Below are 24,243 nucleotides of genomic sequence, written 5' to 3'. Positions count from 1 at the left end.
CAGAAAACTAACCCATGTGATCACATGGACCACAGCCTTGTCTAACTCAATGAAACTATGAGCCATGCCGCGTAGGGCCGCCCAAGACGGACGGGTCATGGTGGAGAGTTCTGACAGGATGTGGTCCACTGGAGAAGGGAGTGGCAAGACACTTCAGTGTTCTTGCCTTGAGAAGCCCATGAACAGTATTAACAGTAGAATTTCATGGAAGCTGGTGGTTAGATCTAGAGAGTTAGGTTCAGTTTGAAAATACCTCATTGGGTTTGCTCTGCACTTGGCATTGATCCAAATCATGAGGCTGAGCTGCCTGGTTTCCTCTCCCTTAGTGGGTAAGATGGACCAGTGGGTTCCTGGACAGCCTGTTACATCCGTTATGAAGCTGCCCATGGGTCTTTCACCTAAAAAACTTCCATCTCTGTTCTCCAACCTTCTCCTACCGGTTAGAACTTTTATTAGACAGTGGTATCCTTCCATTTTTTTAATCCTTAATATGAGCAACTGCATTTCCCTTCGTTTTCTTCTTTAAAGTATAGTTGATTTACCATGTTTGAGGTGTACAGCAGGGTGATTCAGCTAAATATATATGTTCTTTTTCAGGTTTTTTCCATTACAGTTTTTACAGAATGTGGTTCTCTGTGCTGTACAGTAGGTTCTTGATGCTTCTCTATTTTACATATAGTATGTATCTGTTAATGCCAAGTCCCAAGTTTATCCCCACCCCCCATTTCTGTTTCTTAATTGCAGAGTATTCTGCATTTTGCCTTAAATCCCAGAGATCATTCTACACTGGCGTATATAAATCTTTCTCAGTTCTTTTGGCTGGTACCTAGTACTCCATCAAGTGACTGTCACTGACTTTATTCTGTCAGTCCCTCTTAAGGACATTAGACTGTTTCTGGTGTTTTGCTGTTAAAAACAGAAGTACTTTATCTTTGGCCTTATACTGTGAAGTGTTATGAAAATGTAAGATGGTGTTAGTACTGATGTGTGCAGTTTTAATTAAAAAAAAAAACAAAAACAGCACAACTCTTGGGCAGCAATACCAAAGCTAGTGAGAGAGGCTGTGTCCTCCACTCTCTCAGTTCTGTTAAGAGTTAAGCCAGGATTAAAGTAGGCATCATAGTTAGTAAGTGTTTTGGGGAGGCTGAGTTCAGCAGAATTCATTCTCTCAACAAACAGGTGTCCAGCGCCTCCCTTGTGTTAGGAGCAGCAGAGAGCCCCCAGGGTGTGATCCTTCCAGTTCTTGAGCTTTTCTTTCTGCATCATCAGATTGATGAGGATTGTCTACTCTAATAAAACATTGTTGCCTGGGAGTCAGACATCTGGACAGAGTTGGGATGAAAGAGATGAGGCTCATGAATGTATGAATGAGACTGTGCTCTTGTACTCAGTCGCTCAGTCGTGTCTGACTCTGCAACCCAATGGACTTTAGTCTGGCAGGCTCCTCTGTCCGTGGGGTTCTCTAGGCAGGAATACTGGAGTGGGCTGCCATTTCCTTCTCCAGAGGATCTTCCCAACCCAAGGGTTGAACTTGGCTCTTCTGCATTGCAGGCAGATTCTTTACCCACTGAGCTGCCTGGGAAGTTCATGTGTTTCTGACATGAAAGTGAAAGTCACTCAGTCATGTCCAGCTCTTTGCAACCCTAGGGACTATACAGTCCGTGGAATTCTCCAGGCCAGAATATTGGAGTGATTAGTCTTTTCCCTTCTCCAGGGGATCTTCCCAACCCAGGGATTGAACCCAGGTCTCCCGCATTGCAGGCAGATTCTTTACCAGCTGAGCCACAAGGGAAGCCCCAAAATACTGGAGTGGGTAGCCTGTCCCTTCTCCAGCGGATCTTCCCGACCCAGGAATCGAACCAGTGTCTCCAGCTTTGCAGGCAGATTCTTTACCAACTGAGTCATCAGGGAAGCCGTCTCTGACATAAATGTTACCAGTGTTTTCTTAGGCAGTCTCCCAGGGCAATAAAAATAAACAGAAAACAAATGGGACCTAATTAAACGTACAGGCTTTTGCACAGCAAAGGAAACCATAGACAAAAGGAAAAGACACTCCGCAGAATGATAGCAAATAATTGCTAATGACACAGCTGACAATGGCTTAATTTCCGAAACATACAAATAGCTTATATATTATTCAACAACAAAAGCTACAGGACCCAGTTGAAAAGTGGTCAGAAGACCTAAGTAGACGTTTCTATAAAGAAGACATACTGATGGCCAATAGGCACAATGAAGAGATGCTCAGCATTGCTAATTATTAGAGAAAAGCAAATCAAAATTACAATCAGGTACCAACTCAAACGGGTCAGAATAGCCATCATCAAAAAGTCTACAAATAACAAACGCTGGAGAGGGGGTGGAGAAAAGGGAACCCTCCTACTCTGCAGGTGGGAATGTCAGTTTGGAGGCCACCATGGAGAACACTGTGGCTGCTGCTGCTGCTGCTGCTGCTGAGTCGCTTCAGTCGTGTCCGACACTGTGCGACCCCATAGACAGCAGCTCACCAGGCTCCCCCATCCCTGGGATTCTCCAGGCAAGAACACTGGAGTGGGTTGCCATTTCCTTCTCCAAAGCATGAAGGTGAAAAGTGAAAGTGAAGTCGCTCAGTCATGTCTGACCCTCAGCGACCCCATGGACTGCAGCCTACCAGGTTCCTCCATCCATGGGATTTTCCAGGCAAGAGTTCTGGAGTGGGATGCCATCGCCTTCTCCGATGGAGAACACTGTGGAGGCTCCTTAAAAAACTAAAAGCAGAACTACCATATGAGCAGCAGCCCCACTTGCAGGCATGTATCTGGAGAAGACAGTACTTTGAAAAGATAGCTGTACCCCAGTGTTCATTTCAGCACTGTTACAATAGCCGAGACGTGGAGACAGCCTGGCTGCTCATCAGCAGGTGAAGGGCCGAGGGAGGTGCGGCACAGACGCACAGCGGGCACTGCTCAGCCAGAGCTCGAGAACGCCGCCTGCAGCGGTGCGAGCGAGGGACAGACACCACGTGGTGTCACTCACATGTGGAGTCTGAACTGTGGCACAGATGAGCCTGTCTGTGAGACAGAAACAGCCTCGGGGATAGAGAACAGCCGCGTGGTGCCGCAGGGGAAGGGGCTGGGGGCGGGTGGGCTGGGAGTGTGTGGTTAGTAGATACAGACTGTTCTGTACAGAGTGGATAAACAGCAAGGTCCACTGAGCGGCTCAGGGACTGGGTTCAGAACCCTGGGTGAAACTATAATGGAAAAGAATATAAAGCAGGACGCGCATAACGGGGGCTTCCCAGGTGGTACTGGTGGTAAAGAACCTGCCGGCCAGGGTAGGAGACATAAGACATGTGGGTTCAGTGCCTGGGTCAGGAAGATCCCCTGGAGAAGGCCTTGGCAATTCAGTCCAGTCTTCTTGCCTGGAGAATTCCATGCACTGAGCCTGGCGGGCTGCAGTCCGTAGGGTCGCAAAGAGCGACTGAAGCGACTTCACACACGTGTGTATAATGGAGTTACTTTGCTGTACAACACAAATCAGCACATTTTAAATCAAGTACACATTGATAAACTATATGCGATTCACTAGTCTAAATGTTTACAAATACGTATTAAGTCATTGAATCCTCATAACAACTCTATGAAGTCAGTACTATCGTCAGCATTTTTCAGGAGAAGGAAGCAGAAACACAGAGCCCAGGATTTGGGCTTTGACTTGGGCTCAAGCAATCTAGCTTCAAAATCATGGACTCTTTTAAAAAAAAAAATTTTGCATATTTTAATTTCAGAACTAAAAAACCGCAACATACAACATTGAAACCCTCCTGCTGTCTCTGGCTTCTCACTTGAGGAGCCCCAGGCCTACTCCACCACACCCATGCCAGGATCGAGGTGGGCCTGGGCTTTGATGGAGATGAAGTGTGTGTTCTCGTAAACACGACTCTTTGCTGCTGGGCTTTTGAACCATAGGCCTGACTCTGTTGCTCTGGGTAAACACAAACAGCATCACGGCCTTTTAAGGCCCCTGAGTCTCTCTGGCTCCATTTTGCTCCCACTTCCTCTCACCCCCAGAGCTTCAGCCATAACAGCGCCTCCTGCGTGACAGTCACGCCGTCTCCCTTTCAGACCTCTGTGTAAGCCGTCCGCTCTGCCTTGATGCCTCCTAGGAGCACGTGTGCCTACCGTTTTCTCACCGTTTCGGTCTCACTGAGCTGTCCTCGCGGGCAGCTGTCTCTCACCCTGCCTAGTTTGGACTAGGGCACTGTGCTGCCACCGTCCCTGTGGGTTTTCTCTTCACTGGCCTGCGTCTCCCCGCACGTGACCGAGTGCCCGTGTGCAGCCCCCTGAGGGCCATCCTGGGCATGTCCTGCTCACTGACCATCTCCAGAACTCAGAACAGTGGCTGGCCCTCAGTGAAGACGGGCAGCCTGGGAGAGACGAGGGGCTAGTGTTTTGTCAGGGCTGCGCAGCGAGCAGACGAGGACGCTGGTGTTTGAGCGCAGTCCTCCGGGCACCAGGACGTGGGCTGTGAGCCTCGCTGTGACAGTGTGATGCTGGGCATGGCTGCTCCCGTTCCCCCTTGGACCCCGGGGCCTCTTCCAAGTGTGTTAGCTCTGGGAAGGCTGGCCTTGCGGAGGTCCTCTGTACTCGCTGTCTTCCGTGCAGTTCTTAGCCACATTTCCAGGTGCTTTCTGCATGAAAACTTGTGCTCTTAGACTCTGTCAGGAGCCAGATGGAGAGCTTGGTGCACTGTTCTTTGAAGGAGCCGCGCCCTTCCCTAATGCACACGCTATAGAGCCCTGGAGTCCTTTGGAATTGGCGTCCCTGGAGGGTGGTGCTCACCTCTGTTCATGGGAACAATCGGTGCGCCTATGTTACACTGGTCTCCTCCTCTCCTGGAAGGCAGAGCTTTCCTGTGACACCTCCCCTAAGTGGAGAAACGATTATCTTAGGACACACCTTGCTGAGGGATGCACAGAGTAAATCCTGATAAAGCAGAGACGGTTCCACGCTGTGGCGGCCCGGTGCTGAGATGCTGAGCCTGGTTCCTGGGGAGCGAGTGTGGCGGGGCCCCTGTCTGCCTAGGGTGCTCGCTGCAACACGAATGCTGAATGCTCCTTTTGCTTTTTGCCTTTTTTTTTTTTTCCTGTAAGCACTAAAATCCTCTTTGGATTTCTTTAGGCTAGCGAAAGTAGGTATTCATGTAGGCCTTTTGGGAAAAAAAAGTGGCATGAAGTGAACTGTAGAAAAGCGGAGGATACCCATAACTCAATGATAAATGGCTGCAGAACAAGGGCATTGTATCCAATCGTGACTCAACATCTGTGTCTAAAGTTTAAATCTGTGACAATTCCTTCTTTCCTTCATCTGTGTGTGTGAGGTGCTTTAGTCGTGTCCGACTCTTCGCGACCCCGTGGACTGTAGCCCGCCAGGCTTCTCCGTCAATGGGATTTCCCAGATAGGAACACTGGAATGGGTTGCCATTTCCTTCTCCAGGGGATTTTCCCAACCCAGGGATCAAACCTGTGTCTCCTGTATTGAAGGCAGATTTTTTACTGTCTGAGCCACCAGGGAAGCCTCCTCTATCTATAATGGAATTGAATCAAAGCATTTTCCCTGGTGATGGAGAAATAAAATTATATAAGAAACTTATATAAAGTTCAAATCAACTTATTCAAGTCACAAAAAGATTTGCACTTGAAGTATTCACGATGATTCGTATTATTTTGTGTAAAGTCTCAGATAATGTGGTTCTTCCAGTTCCTGCCTGGTTTTGTTAGGCAGTGGGTCTAAAGCTGTTTTTCTGCCTGGCACCTTCCCCTTCTTCCTTTCTTAGACACGTGTATGGGTATCAGATCAGATCAGTCGCTCAGTCGTGTCCGACTCTTTGCAACCCCATGAATCGCAGCACGCCAGGCCTCCCTTTCCATCACCAACTCCCGGAGTTCACTGAGACTCAAGTCCATCGAGTCAGTGATGCCATCCAGCCATCTCATCCTCTGTCGTCCCCTTCTCCTCCTGCCCCCAATCCCTCCCAGCATCAGAGTCTTTTCCAATGAGTCAACTCTTCGCATGAGGTGGCCAAAGTACTGGAGTTTCAGCTTTAGCATCATTCCTTTCAAAGAAATCCCAGGGCTGATCTCCTTCAGAATGGACTGGTTGGATCTCCTTGCAGTCCAAGGGACTCTCAAGAGTCTTCTCCAACACCACAGTTCAAAAGCATCAATTCTTCGGCGCTCAGCCTTCTTCACAGTCCAACTCTCACATCCATACTTGACCACAGGAAACACCATAGCCTTGACTAGACGAACCTTTGTTGGCAAAGTAATGTCTCTGCTTTTGAATATGTTATCTAGGTTGGTCATAACTTTCCTTCCAAGGAGTAAGCGTCTTTTAATTTCATGGCTGCAGTCACCATCTGCAGTGATTTTGGAGCCCAGAAAAATAAAGTCTGACACTGTTCCCACTGTTTCCCCGTCTATTTCCCATGAAGTGGTGGGACCAGATGCCATGATCTTCGTTTTCTGAATGTTGAGCTTTAAGCCAACTTTTTCACTCTCCACTTTAACTTTGATCAAGAGGCTTTTGAGTTCCTCTTCACTTTCTGCCATAAGGGTGGTGTCATCTGCATATCTGAGGTTATTGATGTTTCTCCTGGCAATCTTGATTCCAGTTTGTGTTTCTTCCAGTCCAGCGTTTATCATGATGTATTCTGCATAGAAGTTAAATAAACAGGGTGACAATATACAGCCTTGACGAACTCCTTTTCCTATTTGGAACCAGTCTGTTGTTCCATGTCCAGTTCTAACTGTTGCTTCCTGACCTGCATACAAATTTCTCAAGAGGCAGATCAGGTGGTCTGGTATTGCCACCTGATATAGCAGGGTGCTAACTTCCAGGTAAGTTTCAGCCTGTGATTTACTTACCTGCAGGGACAAAAGGTTTATCAGCCAGTCGGCTTTTCTGCCTTAAACCCTAGTGGTGCCCTGCCGGTCTTCTCTGAGACATGATACATCCTGCTTGGTCTTAGCACGATTATCTAAATACATAATCAGCATTTGCAAATTATTTGAGGATGTAAGTAAATATAGAAAAGGACTTTTCAATCTGATTTATAATTATCTTTGGATCTCAGATGGCTTTCCAGGATTCTGTGTAATTAAAATTTAACAATGCACATGTATCATGTGAAGTGTTAGGATTAAACAGAAGCCCCAGGAGAGCAGGGACTTGTTCGCCACTGTGCCTCCAGAGCCTGGAGCTGTGCCTGTGCACGCAGTGGGTGTTCCGTTCTTTAATGATTACATCTGCATGTACAGTGAAGACCAGAAAATTTACGAAGTTGAGCTTCATACCCAGATAATGGCATCCTTTTGACAATCTCGGATTCTTCCAGTTCTGTAAACCAGGTGCTGGAGTACAGGGACGCAGAGAGACAGAGCCTCATTCATTCTATTTGTTCAGCAAATACCGACTCCACCTGCTTTGTCCCGAGGCACTGTGCCTGGAGAAGAGGAGGCAGGAGGGACCTTGAGGCTCCTGCCCTCCTGCTGCTCTCGGTTTGGGAAGAAGGAAGTGGGACGAGTGGAGGCAAGCGGGAACCTCGGCAGCGGGAGGCGTAGAGCGCTCGTGTAGTTGTTTGGCTGGCAGAGTATTCTCGTTTGTCGTTTTCTTTTTTTCTATTGCCGCTCTCGATAGTGTCACAGTAATCTACTCATCTGGTCCCTGTAAAGATCTGAGTTGTTGACCTTTGGCTTAGGGTCTGATTGGAAGACTTGACATGCAGATAATGAGATTACAGTAGGAAAATTGCCGTAATAGCTGTGCCACCTGCAAAGAGACTTAGGAAAAACAGCGCCTTTGTTGAGGTGAATAGTTAGCTGTGGCTGGGTGGAGAGTTGAGACCCAGGGTTGGGGACTGCTGATCTGTGGAAGAGGGAGGGGCATCAAGGCTCTGCTCCCTGGGAGCCCTCAGCAGCAGTATCCTGCTTCTCTCCTTCATCTTGGACTTCTTTGAAAGGCTGCGTATCAACAGTGAGTTCCTTGGTAAAAAATTTGAAAATTTCTGGACTAGGTGATCTCCCCAATTTTCCAAGCCTGACATCAGTGAATATTAAATATTCCACGTGTGTTCACTGCTGATATGCTAGCTGCCCTGCTGCCCACCTGAGGAAACAGCGACTTCTTATCAGGTCAAAGACGCTTTCTTCCTACAAAAGGTCATTTGATTGAGATGAAGGTCACTTAGAGGGTCAGTGATGATTTGAGTTCAAAACCCAAGCATTTTAGTTCTTTATAAGCTACTTTTTTCGTCTCCACAGTGGCCCCATATGGCAAAACCTTAAATGCAGCCTTGTGCTCAGTCGCTCCGTCGTGTCCTTCTCTGTGACCCCATGGACCATAGGCGCCCCGACTCCAGGGGCCCGCCAGGCTCCTCTGTCCAGGCAAGAATCCTGGAGTGGGTGGCCGTTCCTTCTGGAAAGCTTCCTTAATGCCTCCTGAAGGGCTCTGGAGGGCACGCAGTCTGCGGCTCTGGCGCGTTGCCTTTCCTCCAGGCTGTCTCCACCATCTGAATGTTTACGGAGGGTCTAACGCTCTGAGAGCTTCTCTCCTGCGTGTTGTTTGTCCATCTTCCCCACTTCTCCTTTGTGTGTGATTGCTGTTTTCGCTCAGTCGTGTCTGACCCTTTGCGACTCCATGGACTGCAGCACGCCAGGCTCCCCTGTCCTTCACTGCGGTAGAATCCAGCTATTGTGAAAATAACTGGATCTCAGTGAGCAACAGGAACTGTTTTCACATACCTCTTGCCAGTCAGGCCCAAGGGAAGGGAACCACCAGAGAAGGAGAAAGGAGACGGGAGGAAAGCCTACGTGAGCAGCAGTCTCGGCGCTCCCTCGGTCAGGCCGCACCGCTTACTCCATCCCTCGAGTCTCCTCTGTGCAGTGGAAATTGTGGTTCCTCCTGCAGAGGGGTGTTGGGAGGATTAAAACATGTAAGTTGCTTAATCTGTTGCTTGGCCTGCAGTCAGGCCCTCCGTAGCTAGATTCCCTCTCTTCTTTCCCTTTTTTCCTGTGCTTTTTCTCTTTTCTCTGCAGGAGCTTTCCTTCCTTCCTCCACCCCGTCTTTTCCACAGATATTTATTAAACTCTTACTGATGTGTGCCAGGCATTGGTCTCAGTGCTGGGGATACAGCAGCAAGTGAAATGTCGGAACATGCATTCCATTATCTCCTCCTCACCACGATGCACTTAGCATCAGGGACTAGAATACAGAATACATAAAGAAGTCTTACAACTCAATAGTAAAAACACATCCCAATTAAAAAATGGGCCAAAGATTTGAATAACTGTTTCTCCTGAATTATGGAGGGCCAACAAACACATGAAAAGATTCTCAACATTGTGAGTCACCAGGGAGATGGAAATCAAAACCACAGTGAGAAAACACAGCACACCCAGTAGGGTGACTGGAACCTACGAGACAGAGGGATGAGTGGGCAGCGATGCGGAGAAATTGGAATCCTCGTCCATACCTTGTTCACGGGAGTATACAACGGTGCGGCCAATTTGGAAAGCAGTCTGGCAGTTCCTCAAAGTGCTGAACGTGGGTTCCGATAGGACCCAGCAGTTCTGCTTCTAGATGGCTGCCCAAGATGACTGAAAACATGTGTCCACATAAAAACCGGTGCCTGAATGCTTTTAACAGGGTTTGTTACAGCAGCCAAAGAGTGGAAGCAACCCAAGTGTCCTTCAACTGACCGTGGACAAGATGGCCCCTAACTGAAGACGGATATCCATAAACTAAAATTACTGTTGTTGGTCAGTCCTAAGTCGTGTTCAACTCTTTGCAACCCCATGAACTGCAGCACGCCAGGCTTCCCCGTCCTTCACCATCTCCCGGAGCTTGCTCAAACTCATGTCCACTGAACTGGTGATGCCCTCCAGCCATCTCATCCTCTGCTGCCCCTTCTTCTCTTGCCTTCAATCTTTCTAAGCATCAAGGTCCTTTCCAGTGAGGTTATTCTGCAATAAAATGGAGTGACATAGCGATACACGCTACAGCACAGACGAACTTGGAAACATTACGTCAAGTGAAAGAAGCCAGTTATAAAAGAACATGTATTGAATGATCTTGTTTATATTAAAATATTCAAAAGAGGCAAATGTATAGAAAGTAGCTCAGTGCTTAGGGCTCGTGGGGGGCGGTGTGGGAGAGCAGGAGGTGGGTGCTGGAGCGTGGCCGCAGCGGGTGAGGGTTTCTTTGGGGAGGGTGGAGACGTCCTAAACTTGCGGTGAGGGTGGCGGAATTCTGGACGCGTAGAGGCCGGTGACTGGCGCGCTTTAAACGGTGAGCCTATGCGTTATGTCCCGGTGCACCTGTCACGCGGGCTAACTCACCCTACTCGCCCCCACGTCCCCCGTTCGCCCCCACGTCCCCCGTTCTGTGCGTTCTTTCTCCTGAGCGTGGGGTTGTGCCCTGGCTCCCACACAGAGCGGGACGAAGTCCCTGCCCTCCGTGGGCCGCCTTGCTGCCACCCTGCGCTTCCCCTTCCTTCCCAGCCAAGACTGCTAAAGGTCAGAGGGTAGGCAATTTAGAAATTGTAAATTGTAGAAGAGTCAGAAATGAATGGATAAGCAGGAAGAGGAAATGTTTTGAGCATTTGACCTCACCGCCCAGAGATAATCATTATTCATATCTTGTATAATTTTAGCATTCATTTAAAAAGCTGACACCTTCCATTTTTGTCTTCGCCAAGTGCTGTTATAAGGGAAAGCTTATGTTACGCTACTCTACGGAGATTGTTGTTGTTTACCAGCAACACCAACTTGCTGAGTTATGTCCAACTCTTTTGTGTCCCCACGGACTGCGGCCTGCAAGGCTCCTCTGCTCAAGGGATTTCACAGGCAAGAATACTGGAGTGGGCTGCCATTTCCTATTCCAGGGAATATTCCCGACCCAGAGGTTGAACCCACGTCTCCTGCCTTGGCAGGTGGATTCTTTACCGCTGAGTTACCTGGGAAGTCCAAAGTTAGTGTATAACAGGTCAAAGTAACCTATACTAGGCTAGAACATTGTAATTTTCTTTTAAATAAAAATACCTGAATCTTCTGTAATACTGTTAAGTATGGTAAGTTTTTATGCTTTTTTTTTAACTTTGCAGAATTGTCTAAATTGAATTTGGGGTCAGGAAAACCTGATGCTTTGGGAGGTTTATGCTCATTAGCGTGTGGATAGAACACATATCTCGTTGGATTTTAAGCCACACTTGTTATGTGGCTTTTGCTTAAGCCGCAGCTTGATATCACAAGAGGATTTCAGTCTTAAATATTTTAGAGTGCGTTAAAGCCCCATGCCCTGTGAAATAGGAATTTCATGGATTCCCTTCAGTCTCTGTGGACTGTTGAGAATGTCTGGCTTGTGTTGGTTGTGAATTAGGATGTCAGCTGGTAAGATAGATTGCCAGCGTGAGAAAGCCCATGGAACTGATTTCACTCATCTTTTCTCCCTTTTGCCCGTGTGCAGAATTAGACTGGCTGAGCAACCCCAGCTTCCGTGTTGGAGCCATAACATCTCTGAGCCGACACACTCAAGAGACCACTGCAGCCCCTGTTTCTGAAGGGTCACCACTGACAAGGTAGTTTTTGTTTAACGATTTTATTTATTCCTGTTTTACTTTTGGCTGTGCTGGGTCTTCATTACTGTGCAGGTTTCCCTAGTTGGGGAGGGCGGGAGCCACTCTCCAGGGACAGTGCCTGGCAGCTCACTGCGGTGGCCTCTCTGGGGTGGAGCAGCGGCTGTGGGCCCGTGGGCTCGGGAGTGGCGTCTCCCGGCTCTGGAGTGTGGGCTTGGGGATTGTGGTGTCTCCCGGCTGTGGAGCGTGGGCTTGGGGGTCGCATCTCCCGGCTCTGGAGTGTGGGCTCGGGGATTGAGTCTCCTGGCTCTGGAGCGTGGGCTCAGGGGTCGCGTCTCCCGGCTCTGGAGCGTGGGCTCGGGGGTTGTGGCATCTCCCAGCTCTGGAGCGTGGGCTCGGGGGTCGCGTCTCCCGGTTCTGGAGCGTGGGCTCGGGGGTTGTGGTGTCTCCCAGCTCTGGAGCGTGGGCTCGGGGGTCGCGTCTCCTGACTCTGGAGCTTGGGCTTGGGGGTTGCGTCTCCTGGCTCTGGAGCATGGACTCGGGAGTCGCATCTCCCGGCTCTGGAGTGTGGGCTCGGGGGTTGTGGTGTCTTCCGGCTCTGGAGCATGGAGCATGGGCTCTGGGGTCGCATCTCCTGGCTCTGGAGCGTGAGATCGAGGATTGTGGTGCACGGGCTTAGTTGATCCGTGGCAGTGGGATCTTCGCTGACGGACCAGCGATTGAACCCATGTCTCCTGCATTGAGACATGGGCAGATTCTTCAGCACTGAGCCACCAGGGAAGCCCATGGTAGGTTTTCGATAGGCGGATTTTTAGTCTTTGTCAGCGTACCATCTCTAGCTTAGCTTGAGGAGTAACCCTTAGAAAACCTTGTGAGGAAAGAGTTAAGTAAAAGCTCTTTCTTTTACCAAACGTAATGAGGTGATCTTCGACTGTTTTCCCTTACCTCACTCTTTACAGATCATCCTTTTTTTTTCCCGCTTTGTATTGCAGTGGCAAGAAAATGACACAGTTACTGCCAATAATTAGGCCACGAGGGAAATGGCATCATTGTGATTCTTAAGTAACTTTATTAACCTCATTAGTAACCTTTAGAATATTATAATTCAGATATTTCTTTAGTTGCATAAAGATAGAAGTTGCATGCAAAAATAGGAGGAGGTTTTGTTATAACATAGGATAAAAATCTCATGAGAACTTTGGGGAAAGCAAAGTGGCACACATCTCTACCCAGCTTTGAAAGAATTTTGTTATAGATCACTGGATTGAGAAATGAGCTCTCTCACCAACGTAGACCAAATGGTCTCATTAATATGAGGTACTGTAAAAATGTGGGAAGCCTTCAGAAACTGAGACTAGTTCATGCACGAGAGGAGTAATGAAGAAGAACTCATTCTAACTTTCAAAAACAAGGACCAGCATTAAACCCATTTTTTTTTTTCTTTTCCTTTTTGGCATTAAGGACATCCTGGCATAATATATAGGACTGAAAATAAACCTTTTAGAGATTTTTAAAATACTGTATTTGATAACTGCTAGATTAATTTAAGAATATATAGCTATGAAAATAAAGGTTTAGAAGCTGTAAAGATTAGAATCTCTTCAGCCAATGTCATTTTAGGTCCAACTCTTAAATCTTGAAGGTAAATTTATAAGCCAACTTTTAAATCTCCAAGGTAAGCATACGCCAGGAAGGTACTGTGTGATGAACGAGCAAATAGTGAGCCTGTGGGTTATCATAGAGAACTGCCTTCTGGATGTTGGTTTACTTCTTACTTATTTGCATATTATTTCCCTAATTCTCTTTTGAAATAATTCTAATGTTGACCTCCCCAAACAGGAGTCCTCTGAAATCAGAGCCTTCAGGTGAAAGTGACGCTAACAGAAAGCCCAAAGAAACGAGCAGAAAAAAGAAGAAAGAGAAAAAGAAGAAAAGGAAGCTTCAGCGCCACGAGAAAACCAAGAGAAAACACGGGCCGTCGGGTAGCAGTGGGTCTGAGTCAGACACTGATTCTGAAAAGGACAGCCCTTCCAGAAGCCTCAGAGACAGTAAAAGGGAATCAGAGAAACCGAAGTAGGTTTTCTGTTCTCAGATGTCTATGGTTTTTCAAATCTTGAATTTTTCTCCCTTCATTGTTGCCACAAGTGAGACATTTGAATGGTGATTTAGCCGCTCAGTCAAAATGGAGTGAATACATTTGTCAGTAAAGCTGGGAAAAAAACCAGAAAGGGCTGTGTCATTAGGTCAGCGAAAGAAAAGGAAAAAAAAGAAAACTTTCATTAAAAAAATAGGGCCATGATTTTATCTGAGAAATGTTATCTGGGCGCAGCAATGATTGCGTCAAAATCTGATTCAGACAAAAAGCCTACAGGATTTTTGAAAGATGACAGACAGGCCTCACAGTGGGCGTATGGGCCAGTTGGCTCCTTAGTTCTATGCTTTTATAAAGAGTAAGAAACTTGCCTTAGCTTTCTCTTTCTCGATACACCTTTCTTTCATTCACTCACATCAAACCCCCCTCTGCAGGCACAGAGGACAGACTCGTGGCTGCCGCGCGGGCGGTGATGGCGGGGTGGACGCGGAGGGAGGGTCAGCAGGTGGGCGCTGCTGTGTGGGGGACGGGCAGCAAGGCCCTGCTGCACCGCACAGGGAGCTGTCCAGGATCCCGAGACAGACGTCATGGAAAGGAGTGTAAAAGCAAAACCCTGTGTGTATACCAGACACACTCTCTCTCTCCGGCTAAGGTTGGCAGAGCTCTGGAAATAATCACTGCTTTTGTCCTTCTCTCACGTTTGTTTAGAACCACTGTGTTGAAGGTGTGGAGTGGCTCCCGACCGCAGCGCTTCCTCCCCGGGGGGCCTTGTTCCTCCCTGCCGTCTCCCTGCCGTCTCCCCTGAGCACGGTGCGCGAGGCGAGCTGCAGACAGACTCCGTCACGGCTTTCCTCTCTGCTTAGGCTAGCGTCCCCCTGCACGAGGGCACTTTGCCCACACATGAGACAGGCGGCCTGTGGTGAAGCCACTTGAATTATTCCTCGTCTACTTGCTTTTTCTTTTCTTTGTTCGTGTGCTCTAGATGAAAGAAAATGTTAAGTCCTACCCAAGGCATACTTAAAAATATTTAGTGCTGTTAAGGTTTTTGCAGCTCTTCAGGGATTATCTGTTCTTACTGTGTACTTAGACGTCCCCGTGATGTCAGTGAGAGCTCTGGTTGGAGCGAGTCTGGAATCTGGTCTGTGGTTTCCATCAGAGACACAAACACCGTGCCTTCCAGGGTCCTCTGTCGTCAGGTCAGCGTTGAAGAACGCTTCAGGCCTCGGGGCTCCGAGGGGCCATGTTTATTTAGCTCACTCTGTCTCAGGTGCTGCACCTGTAACCCTAGAGAGGAAGAGATAAGGAGTCCAGCAACAAGGTTCCAAATCGGGCTGGATTTCTGGGGGCAGGAGGGCATCCCTGGGGGCTCAGTGGTCAAGAATCTGCCTGCAGTGCAGGAGAGTCAGGTCTGATCCCTGGTCAGGAAGATCCCCTGGAGAAGGGCATGGCAACCCACTCCAGTGTTCTTGCCTGGAGAATCCCATGGACAGAGGAGCCTGGTATGGGGTTGCAGAGTCGGACACGACTGAGCGACTAAAGAGCAGCAGCAGCACGTGGATGGAAAGCACCCCCGCCTGGCCTCCATCGAGTCCCCCGCAGCGGGCGCAGGGCCTGGTGCGCAGAAGGCACGCGGGTACATGTTTGCTAGTGTGAGTGCGTGAGTGCGTGTATCCCTGGTGCTCTCGCTTTTTAGTGCGTCTTCAAAGCAAAATACAGCAGGTGCTGTGTGTTCCAAAGACTCATCTTTAACTATTTGTCTTTTTTTTTCTTTATATGACTGAGGAAGATGAGTTTTAAAGGATTTCCTGAAACGGTACAGAAGCAACCATAAGAAATTTGAAAGATAGTTATTTTCAGCCTGTGCCTAACCACATCAGAAGTGATCTTTACAGCCTCTTGGCAGCTATATGATCCAGACAGCGCTTTTAAGTCTGTTGGTATTTTGTATAACGTCCCCATGAAGGTCAGAGCGGGCTGTCCTTGTCTTTTTCGTTCTTACTACTCACTCGTGCAGTCTCTTCCTGGGAAGGCGACCAGGAAGAGGTCTTGTTTCCATTTAGACGGGGGCTAAGATGTTAGTGAGTCGTGAGTGTCTCCCCGTGATGTGAGGAAAGCGGCCTGGGGGCTGGTGGGGGGTGTGTGGACTGTGTGGGCCTCTGATTCCAGGGTCATCAGGGGCAGCCTCCCCACAGCCTCTGTGACCTCTTTTCCCAGGGTGAGGTCCTCTTCACCTCCAGGTGGTGGCACTTCCTTCCGTGTGCACAGCCCAGACCGCATCCTGCTTCCTGACTACGGGACCCAGGAGGGGAGGTGTGAAGGGCTCGCTGCTCCCCAGGCGTGGTCTGCAGCCAGCCCTTCCCACCCCCAGCTGGCTTTCCATCTCTTTCCGGAATGCATCCATCTCTTTCTGTCCCTAAGCTGCTGCTTTCGGTTTCTGTCATCAGAAAACCCCCCACAGTTGTTCTGGAGGGGTGTGAGTTAAAACTCAGCGTGTATCTTAACCCGAGACACATCATCCTGCAAGTATTTATTGAGCAGCTACTTTGCATCCCTGGAATACATGCCCTTGCGTCCCCAGCCAGAAGGTTTAGAAGCCTGGCCAGTCCTGGTTTCTATCCCCGCAGAGCCAACGAGCAGAGCTGGCCCAGCACTGAGTGGCTGCTGTGACTCCTTTGGCAGCCTCTTGTGTCCGCAGCATCGTGAAGGACTTTCTTTAGGGGAAGAAAGATGTTAGATGCCAGAAAAACCTTTTCCCTCCTCTTAGTTGACTCCTAGGGAACTGGTTCTTTTGTGTCTGCCACGTCACGAATTGGTTCAAAGCGGTAAATAAGGGTCTTGTCTTACAGTGGCCTCTCTGCCCTTTAGGTCAAGGTCCATGCATACAGGCAGAGCAGCCTGCACAGAGCCCAGGCTGGGAAAGGAGACTGAGATCACGTCCGAGCGGCACCGGAGACCGAAGCATTCAGAACTGTGGCTTTGTTTTGTTGTTAAGTTTTGAGTTGAAATTAATTATCTGGCACTTTCAAATAAATTAGGCAAAGTAAGGGCAGCCTTATTTTCCCTCCTTCCTTTATTTCTTCCTTTCTTTCTTTCTCTTTCTTCCTTCCTTTCAAGAAAAAACCTTGTGTGTAAATATGTTTGAAAGTCAAGTTATAATCATTTAAATGATTATTATTGTTATTTTTTAAAGACATCTGTATCTCTCACGTTTATTTTAGGGATAAGTTGACTTCTCTTCTTGGTAAAGTGTCACTTAAGACAGTCTTCGCTTTGTATTTTAACACGTTCTCCAGAGCAGGAGCCTGGCCCCGTCTTTATGGCGGGTGCACATTGTCTGCACAGAGCTGTGCGCGAGGCCGTATGGGTCTGACGTGTCTCACTTTGATATTTCTGAGCCGTGACGTATGTAACTGGGGTATTTCTAAGCGCCTCTCCCGTTTTCTTCCTCGCCCTCCTCTGTCCCACAGTCAAGGAGACGATGCCGCCTCGGATGCCGGACGTCACTGTGTCTGGCTTGAGGACATCCAGGCTCTGTCGGGGGAAACCTTCCGAATGGATAAGAAACCGGATCCTGCCAACTGGGAGTACAAGTCTCTTTACCGAGGAGACATTGCCAGGTGTGTGTTGCGCTGTGTTTCTCTGGTCGTCACTGGTGGGGCGGGGACCTCTCTGCCCTGAGCTCTCTCAGCACTGGCTCTGGCTCTGTGTCCCCCCAGCCTCCCCACCGTTGACTCTGCTGTGCCTCATCCCTTGTTCAGTTGTGTGGGCACGCACGGTAGATGGTGAGTGGTCTCACGCTGCACACTCGAGTTTAAAGCTGGAGATCAGGATGCAGGTTGGGTTGGTCTTACTCAGCCACGGGCCTTGGCGTGGCGTGTGGCACAGTAGGTGCTCATTGAATGTCTGTAGACTGAATGCGTCTAAAAACTCCTTGACCTGAGTGTGACTGTCCATGAACCATTTGGCTTAATCTATATGCCTTTCTTAAAAGTTACAGAAGCCTTTTATTTATCCAAACCATACCCCCACGCATGCCATTTAAAAAAATGCCATTAAATGATAATGACTTTTTCAAAATGTTTCCAGCATGTGTCACCAGATAGTCATAAAAACAGGTGACGGTATTTGCTTCAGTAATGAGTTTAAGTTTTTTTCTCTATCGTATATTAACGCATATATGTGGAATGAAGAAAAAAATGGTATAGATGATCTTATTTGCAGAAACAGAGACACAGACACAGAGAGCAGACACACAGACACCACGGGGAGGGGTGGGGGGGAACCGGGAGACTGGACTGACGCGCATGCCCTGTCGATCCTGAGTCTGAGCAGACAGCTGTGGCGAGCCTGCTGTCCAGCACAGAGAGCCCTGCTCAGCGCGCTCTGCTGACCTAAAGGGAGGGGATCCGCAAAGGGCGGGGCACGCGTGCAGGCAGGGCCGGCTCGCTCTGTGCGACAGAAACCAGCACAGCAGGGTACAGCAGCTGTACTCCAGTGGAAAGGAGCTCTTTCAAAAAAGAGGAGCTTTTCTCCTCTAATCTGGCAATCAAAAATAGTTGAATCCCCAATAAGCTCTTCAGACACTTAGTACTCTGTAGGACGTAGTGAACAGTAATACACAGTCTCTTGCTCCCAAACAGCTAGTTGGTAATGAAAACGGAAGGTAGAGGATCGTGGAATATACAGCCAAGAGGAGGCCTTGAAGTTGCTGATCATTCTTCATGGGCTGATTACCTTTCAAACTAAATTTTCGCTCCCGCCCCTTTGCCGCCCCTCCACCTTTTAATCAGGGTGTCACTCAGCGTGACAGTGTTGCTCCCCACATACGCAGCTCCAGCTGTAATTCCCTTCATGAGGAGCTGACGTCAGTTATTTTTGGCTTGTGTTTGTATCTGCATACTGTCTCCTGAAACCTCATGGCAAGGGGTTAATGACGCTCTTAGTGCATCTGTGTATTTTGGAGTGGTATTAACGCTCCCTGAAGTCCTCTGGTCTTTTGTGCCTCAGTGTGGGGAGACCCGGCAAATGCTGGCAGGAACGGAGCGGGCAGCACCAGCTTGCACTTCTCTCCCCTTGGAGTCGGCCTGCCAACTTGCAGCTGCTCCAGGAGGAGGGCATGCTGATCCTACCCAGCCAGGGAGAGGACTCCCAGGGATGGAGGACCGTCGGAAGGTCACGCACCAGGAAGTGAGAGAGTTGGGATTTACACCCGTACTTCTCTGGTGCTCTTCCGCCATCCCCAAAGAAGACACGGGTTCTGTGGTAGGACATTTTCTAGGTTGGGAAACAGAAGATGCTGGTTCTCCTTCTGACTTTGCCATTGACTAGTACCATAATCCCAAGCAAGTCACTTAACCCAGGGGGCCCCAACCCGCGGGTCGGTGACTGGCACCCTGTTGGGAACCCCGCCACACAGCCAGAGGTGGGGGGCGAGTGAGCAGGCTTCATCTGCTGCTCCTCAGTGCTGACCCATCCCTCCCGGGATGGAAAAAAGTCTTCCAGGAGACAGGTCCTTGGTGCCAAAAACGGGACCGCTGGCTTAACCTTTCTGAGCCCCTGTGTCTTCATTTGTAAACTGGAAATTGTAACTCCTACATGCCTCACACAAATATCAGAAATATTTGATATGGAATTAGAAATTGGTGTGCAAAGATAAAGGCTTACTATCACAGTACTAGATTAAAAAAAGGAAGCAATATTCACAGAGTGGCTCTTGAACCTCTGCTAGTGAATGGCCCAGAGCTGAGGAAGAGAGTGACTGGAGACGACTTCATCCATCTAAGCTTGCAAAGAGACCACTCCAAAGGGTGCAGGGCACTGGCGAGATTTCCTAGTAATTTGCTAAAGCTCAAGTCAGGTAAAGTCTTGCTCAGATTAATAGCTGTACAACTGTTAGTATCAGGATCTGGGAAGGTGGTGGTCCCGCGGCACGCTGAGCTGGTCAGCACGGTGGGAATACGGCGTCAGGTCCTGAGTTTTCACACCTGTTAGGAGAGATCCTGACAAACCACGAGCACTGGCAAGACAGGAGCAGACGCGTGGCTACACTGTCCCGCGAGGCCTGGGTGAGGGCTGTGGGCACCAGCCTGTGTCGGGCACGGCACCGTCCTATAGGCTTGCTGCACTCGGGAAGGTGGGTTGGCAGTGTCCTGTGTAACTTGGCAGGCGGCACCAGGACCGGTGAGTGGAAGTTTGGCTCGGCATGAAAGCGGGTCTGAGAGCGTGAGCGTCCCAGCAATGGCGTGCAGTGGATTGGAGCGTTGCGGTAAACAGGGCTCAGGTTCTAAAGTTAGTGTGGAGCAGGTCCAGGCTACCTTCGGAAAGTTCCCTAGGACTAATACATTGTCTGTCAGGGAAGTTCAGCTTTCTTTTTTTTTTTTTTGGCCATTTTTGGAAGAGTTTATTGTTTCTTTGGCTATCCACCAGCTGAAATAGTTGGCTCTTGTTTAGGAGCCAAGTTGTATGAAATGATAATGGTATTTTAAACTCATCTAGTCCTTACTGTATGGCTTAGCCTTTATACATATAAACTTTTTTGATCATCCTGGCAATTCTACAACATAAGTTACTGTTACAGTTCCTGTTTTGCAGACGAGGAAACTGAGGCACAGTTTGTTTGTTTTTTAAAACTTGATTACGGTCACCCAGCTTAGTAAATGAAGAAGCTGGAATTTGGACCAAGGCAGTCAGGACTCTGGGAAGGCCTGTGTGAACTGAATTCTCCAAAGGAAAGGCAGGTTTATGTTGCCCAGCCCAGCCAGCCCTGCTGAGTGGGTTCAGGGCAGATTGGGTGCTTGATTTAAACATATTCTCTTCCCAAGCTTGCCCTCTTGTGTTCTCATTTCTTTTCTCTCTCTTTTTTCCCTCTGGTGACTAAATGCCTAATGTGTGTGCTTAGTTGCTGGTCGTGTCTGACTCTCTTGCAGGCCTATGGACTGTGACTTACAGGCTCCTCTGACCATGGAATTTTCCAGGCAAGAGTACTGCAGTGGGTTGCCATGCCCTCCTCCAGGGAACCTTCCCGACCTAGGGATCGAACCCACGTCTCTTGCCTCTCCTGCATTGGCATGTGGATTCTTTACCACTAGCGCCATCTGGGAAGCCCCGAAGTGCCTATGTCTGATTTTATAATAGATACATTTGATATCATTCACTGAGCCTCCAAACAAAATGGGTGTCCCTACCTCTGGAATTGTTCAAGTGAAGACTAGCTGATTATTTGATAAGGATTTTATAGGAAAAGTGCTTTTATTTGGGGGAACTATTGCATTAAATTACATCCGAGGTCCAGTCCAGTAATTAAGATTTTGTGATAAGTGATAAATTGGGTAGAACCTAAATGTCCAACAATAGGGAAATGGTTAAATAAATTATGGGGCACTTCCAGGGGGCCAGTGTGAAGTCAATAAAAATAGTTGTTTCTAAAACTAATGGCATGAAGAAATGCTTAAAAGTAGGGAGAAACGCGTGAAGCTCTGTATCAGCTATTTAAAATCAGGATATGTAAATGAATGTACATAATACATATGCACATTATCTGAGTGTTGATACTTAATAGTTGTATTCTCTTTTCTCCTGTATCATCTTCATCTGCTGCTGCTGCTGCTGCTAAGTCACGTCAGTTGTATCCGACTCTGTGCAACCCCATAGACGGCAGCCCATCAGGCTCCCCTGTCCCTGGGATTCTCCAGGCAAGAACACTGGAGTGGGTTGCCATTTCCTTCTCCAATGCATGAAAGTGAAAAGTGAAAGTGAAGTCGCTCAGTCGTGTCCGACTCCTAGCGACCCAATGGACTGCAGCCTACCAGGCTCCTCCGCCCATGGGATTTTCCAGGCAAGAGTACTGGAGTGGGATGCCATTGCATTCTCCCATCTTCTTCATCTAGTTTGCTATAAAAGGAAGCTATAAGATCAGCTTTACAAAATACAGTTTTAAAGCCAGAAAAGTCAGCAGACATTTTTTGAGATTGCTTGAATATCTAAAACATTGTTGACTTTTAGAGAAAATAGTTGTTCAGTTCAGTCACTCAGTCGTGTCCGACTCTTTGCCACCCCATGAATCGCAGCAGGCCAGGCCTCCCTGTCCATCACCAACTCCTGGAGTTTACCCAAACTCATGTCCATCAAATCGGTGATGCCATCCAGCCATCTCATCCTCTGTCGTCCCCTTCTCCTCCTGCCCTCAATCCCTCCCAGCATCAGGGTCTTTTCCAATGAGTCAACTCTTCACATGAGGTGGCCAAAGTATCAGAGTTTCAGCTTCAACATCAGTCCTTCCAATGAACACCCAGGACTGATCTCCTTTAGGACAGACTGATTGGAACTTCTTGCATTCCAAGGGACTCTCAAGAGTCTTCTCCAACACCACAGTTCAAAAGCATCAATTCTTCAGCGATCAGCTTTCTTCACAGTCCAACTCTCAATCCATATATGACCACTGGAAAAACCATAGCCTTGACTAGACGGAACTTTGTCGGCAAAGTCGTGTCCCTGCTTTTGAATATGCTACTAGGTTGGTCATAACTTTCCTTCCAAGGACCAAGTGACTTTTAATTTCATGGCTGCAATCACCATCTGCAGTGATTTTGGAGCCCAGAAAAATAAAGTCTGACACTGTGTCCACTGTTTCCCCATCTATTTCCCATGAAGTGGTGGGACTGGATGCCATGATGTTAGTTTTCTGAATGTTGAGCTTTAGGCCAACCTTTTCACTCTCCTCTTTCACTGTCATTAAGAGGCTCTTTAGTTTGTCTTCACTTTCTGCCATAAGGGTGGTGGTGTCTGCATATCTGAGGTTATTGATATTGCTCCCGGCAATCTTGATTCCAGCTTGTGCTTCCTCCAGCCCAGCGTTTCTCATGATGTACTCTGCATAGAAGTTAAATAAGCAGGGTGACAATATACAGCCTTGACGTACTCCTTTTCCTATTTGGAACCAGTCTGTTCCATGTCATAGTAATCAGGGAGAACAAAACTCGTTTTTAACTTAACGTTTGTTTCTTAGGGCAGCGGTCCCCAATCTTTTTGGCACCGGGGTCCAGTTTCCGCAGACGGAGGTGTGGCGAAGGGAGTAGTTTTGGGCTGACGCGTGCATGTTGGGGCCCACACTCCCCTGGGGGTCTCATGTCCTGCCGCTGCTGGTCTGACCGCAGGCGGAGCTCAGCAGGGGTGCGAGCGGTGGGCAGCGGCTGCAAGCAGGGCGCAGGGCACTCGTCCGCCCGCCGCGCAGCCTCCCGCAGCCTCCTCAGGCTCCTTTCCACTCTGTCCACACCCCTCCTCCCAGAGAAGATCACTGTCCTGAGTTTCCGTCAGCGAGCGTGTTTGTCTGTCAGGGTTTCATGTAACGGACTCGGCTGGCGTGTGCGCGTCTGTGTCCGACTCCTTTCTCCGAGTTTCGTCCTCCGGGGCGCCTGTCGCGCTCGTGCCTCTCCGGCTGGGAGTGCCCCTCCGCGGCCGCTCCGCCGTCTGCTCACCCGTTCTTCTGGCGGTGGGCCCTGGCCCTTCTCCAGCGTTTGCTGTTTCGAGTACGCTTGTAACAAGCTTGCGAGAACGCTTGTGCACAGCCCTTTGTGTAGGGTTGCGGTTTCCCTTTTCTTGGGTAAATCCCTGGGAATAGAATTGCTGGGCCACGGGGCGAGGTCTGCGTTTGGGTTTCGTTTGTTTTTAAACTGCCAGGCCCGTTCCCCCCAGCGGCCCGTGAGCCCCGGCTCCCCTCCAGGTCGCTGGCCGCGGCTCGGTGTCGCCCGGCCTTTCCCTCATCCTGGCTGTCCTGGTGGGTCTGCGCTCGGGGCACCGTGCTTCTCGCGGGCCTTTCGTTGGTGACTCACGACGCTGACCACTTCTTCATGTGTTTACCGGCCGCGCGTGTCTTTTGTGCCGTTTCTGCTCACATCTTTTGCTGATGTTTGAATTGGGTTGTTTGTGTAGCACACACACGGAAAGGGCACAGTTTTCCTCAGCTTTCCTACAGATACTCAGCAGTCATGTGTCTGTAGCTCCGGGGACGCCTACACGACCCATAAAAGCATTTTAGAGCCCAGCCTCTTTTCCTGTAGGGTAGAAAATAGCCAAATGTAATTTTATTTGACACACTTTGTCTCGGGATTAAAAAAAGAACCTTAGACCTCTCTATTATTTTCTGAAGTAGACAGCACGGAGGAAAAGGGACTGGTGTAGGAGTCGGAGGGCCTGGTGTCACCTGAGGCCTCAGCGTCCTTATTTAAGAACACCGTCGAGGGGGAGGCGATGGTTTCCCCTTGCCTGTCACATGCGGTGCGGCCTGAGGTGGCGTGATGACGGTGCTGTGCAGAGCTTAGGGGCGGGTAGGTACTAAGGTCTGGAAGACAGGCGTGATCTGAAATTCGTGAGACGCAGATGAAACAGCAGGATAGAGGAAAAGTCCTCGTACTTCTCTGAGTAGAAACAGTTTGGAGGGAAGGTGAGTTTGAGTACATGAACTTAACTGGCAGAGCCAGAGTGCCTGCTGGGCCTTCAGTCCATGGAGCCAGTGCGCGCGTTCTCTCGGTAACCTGTTTTATTTT

At 48.9% G+C, this 24,243-nt stretch overlaps 1 protein-coding gene across 3 annotated transcripts in view; it reads left to right on the top strand.

Annotated features, from left to right (window-relative positions):
• The window catches only part of NRDE2 (NRDE-2, necessary for RNA interference, domain containing), a 48,307-nt gene that overhangs the window by 4,411 nt on the left and 19,653 nt on the right, over positions 1-24,243 (top strand). The window contains exons 2-5 of one of the 3 annotated variants that reach the window (XM_061429692.1): positions 10,735-10,882; positions 11,502-11,613; positions 13,450-13,683; positions 17,170-17,319. In XM_061429692.1, coding sequence (XP_061285676.1) covers positions 10,756-10,882; positions 11,502-11,613; positions 13,450-13,683; positions 17,170-17,319 — 623 coding nt within the window. In that variant the 5' untranslated portion in view covers positions 10,735-10,755. Of the gene's footprint in view, positions 1-10,734; positions 10,883-11,501; positions 11,614-13,449; positions 13,684-17,169; positions 17,320-23,200; positions 24,141-24,243 lie in introns of those variants that run through there. The other 2 variants (XM_061429693.1, XM_061429694.1) reach the window with 2 other exon arrangements.

Source organism: Bos javanicus, chromosome 10 (genome assembly GCF_032452875.1).
Source record: "Bos javanicus breed banteng chromosome 10, ARS-OSU_banteng_1.0, whole genome shotgun sequence".
NCBI lineage: Eukaryota > Metazoa > Chordata > Mammalia > Artiodactyla > Bovidae > Bos > Bos javanicus.
The sequence above is the reverse complement of the archived record's forward strand: the minus strand, read 5'-3'. Positions and strand labels throughout refer to the sequence as shown.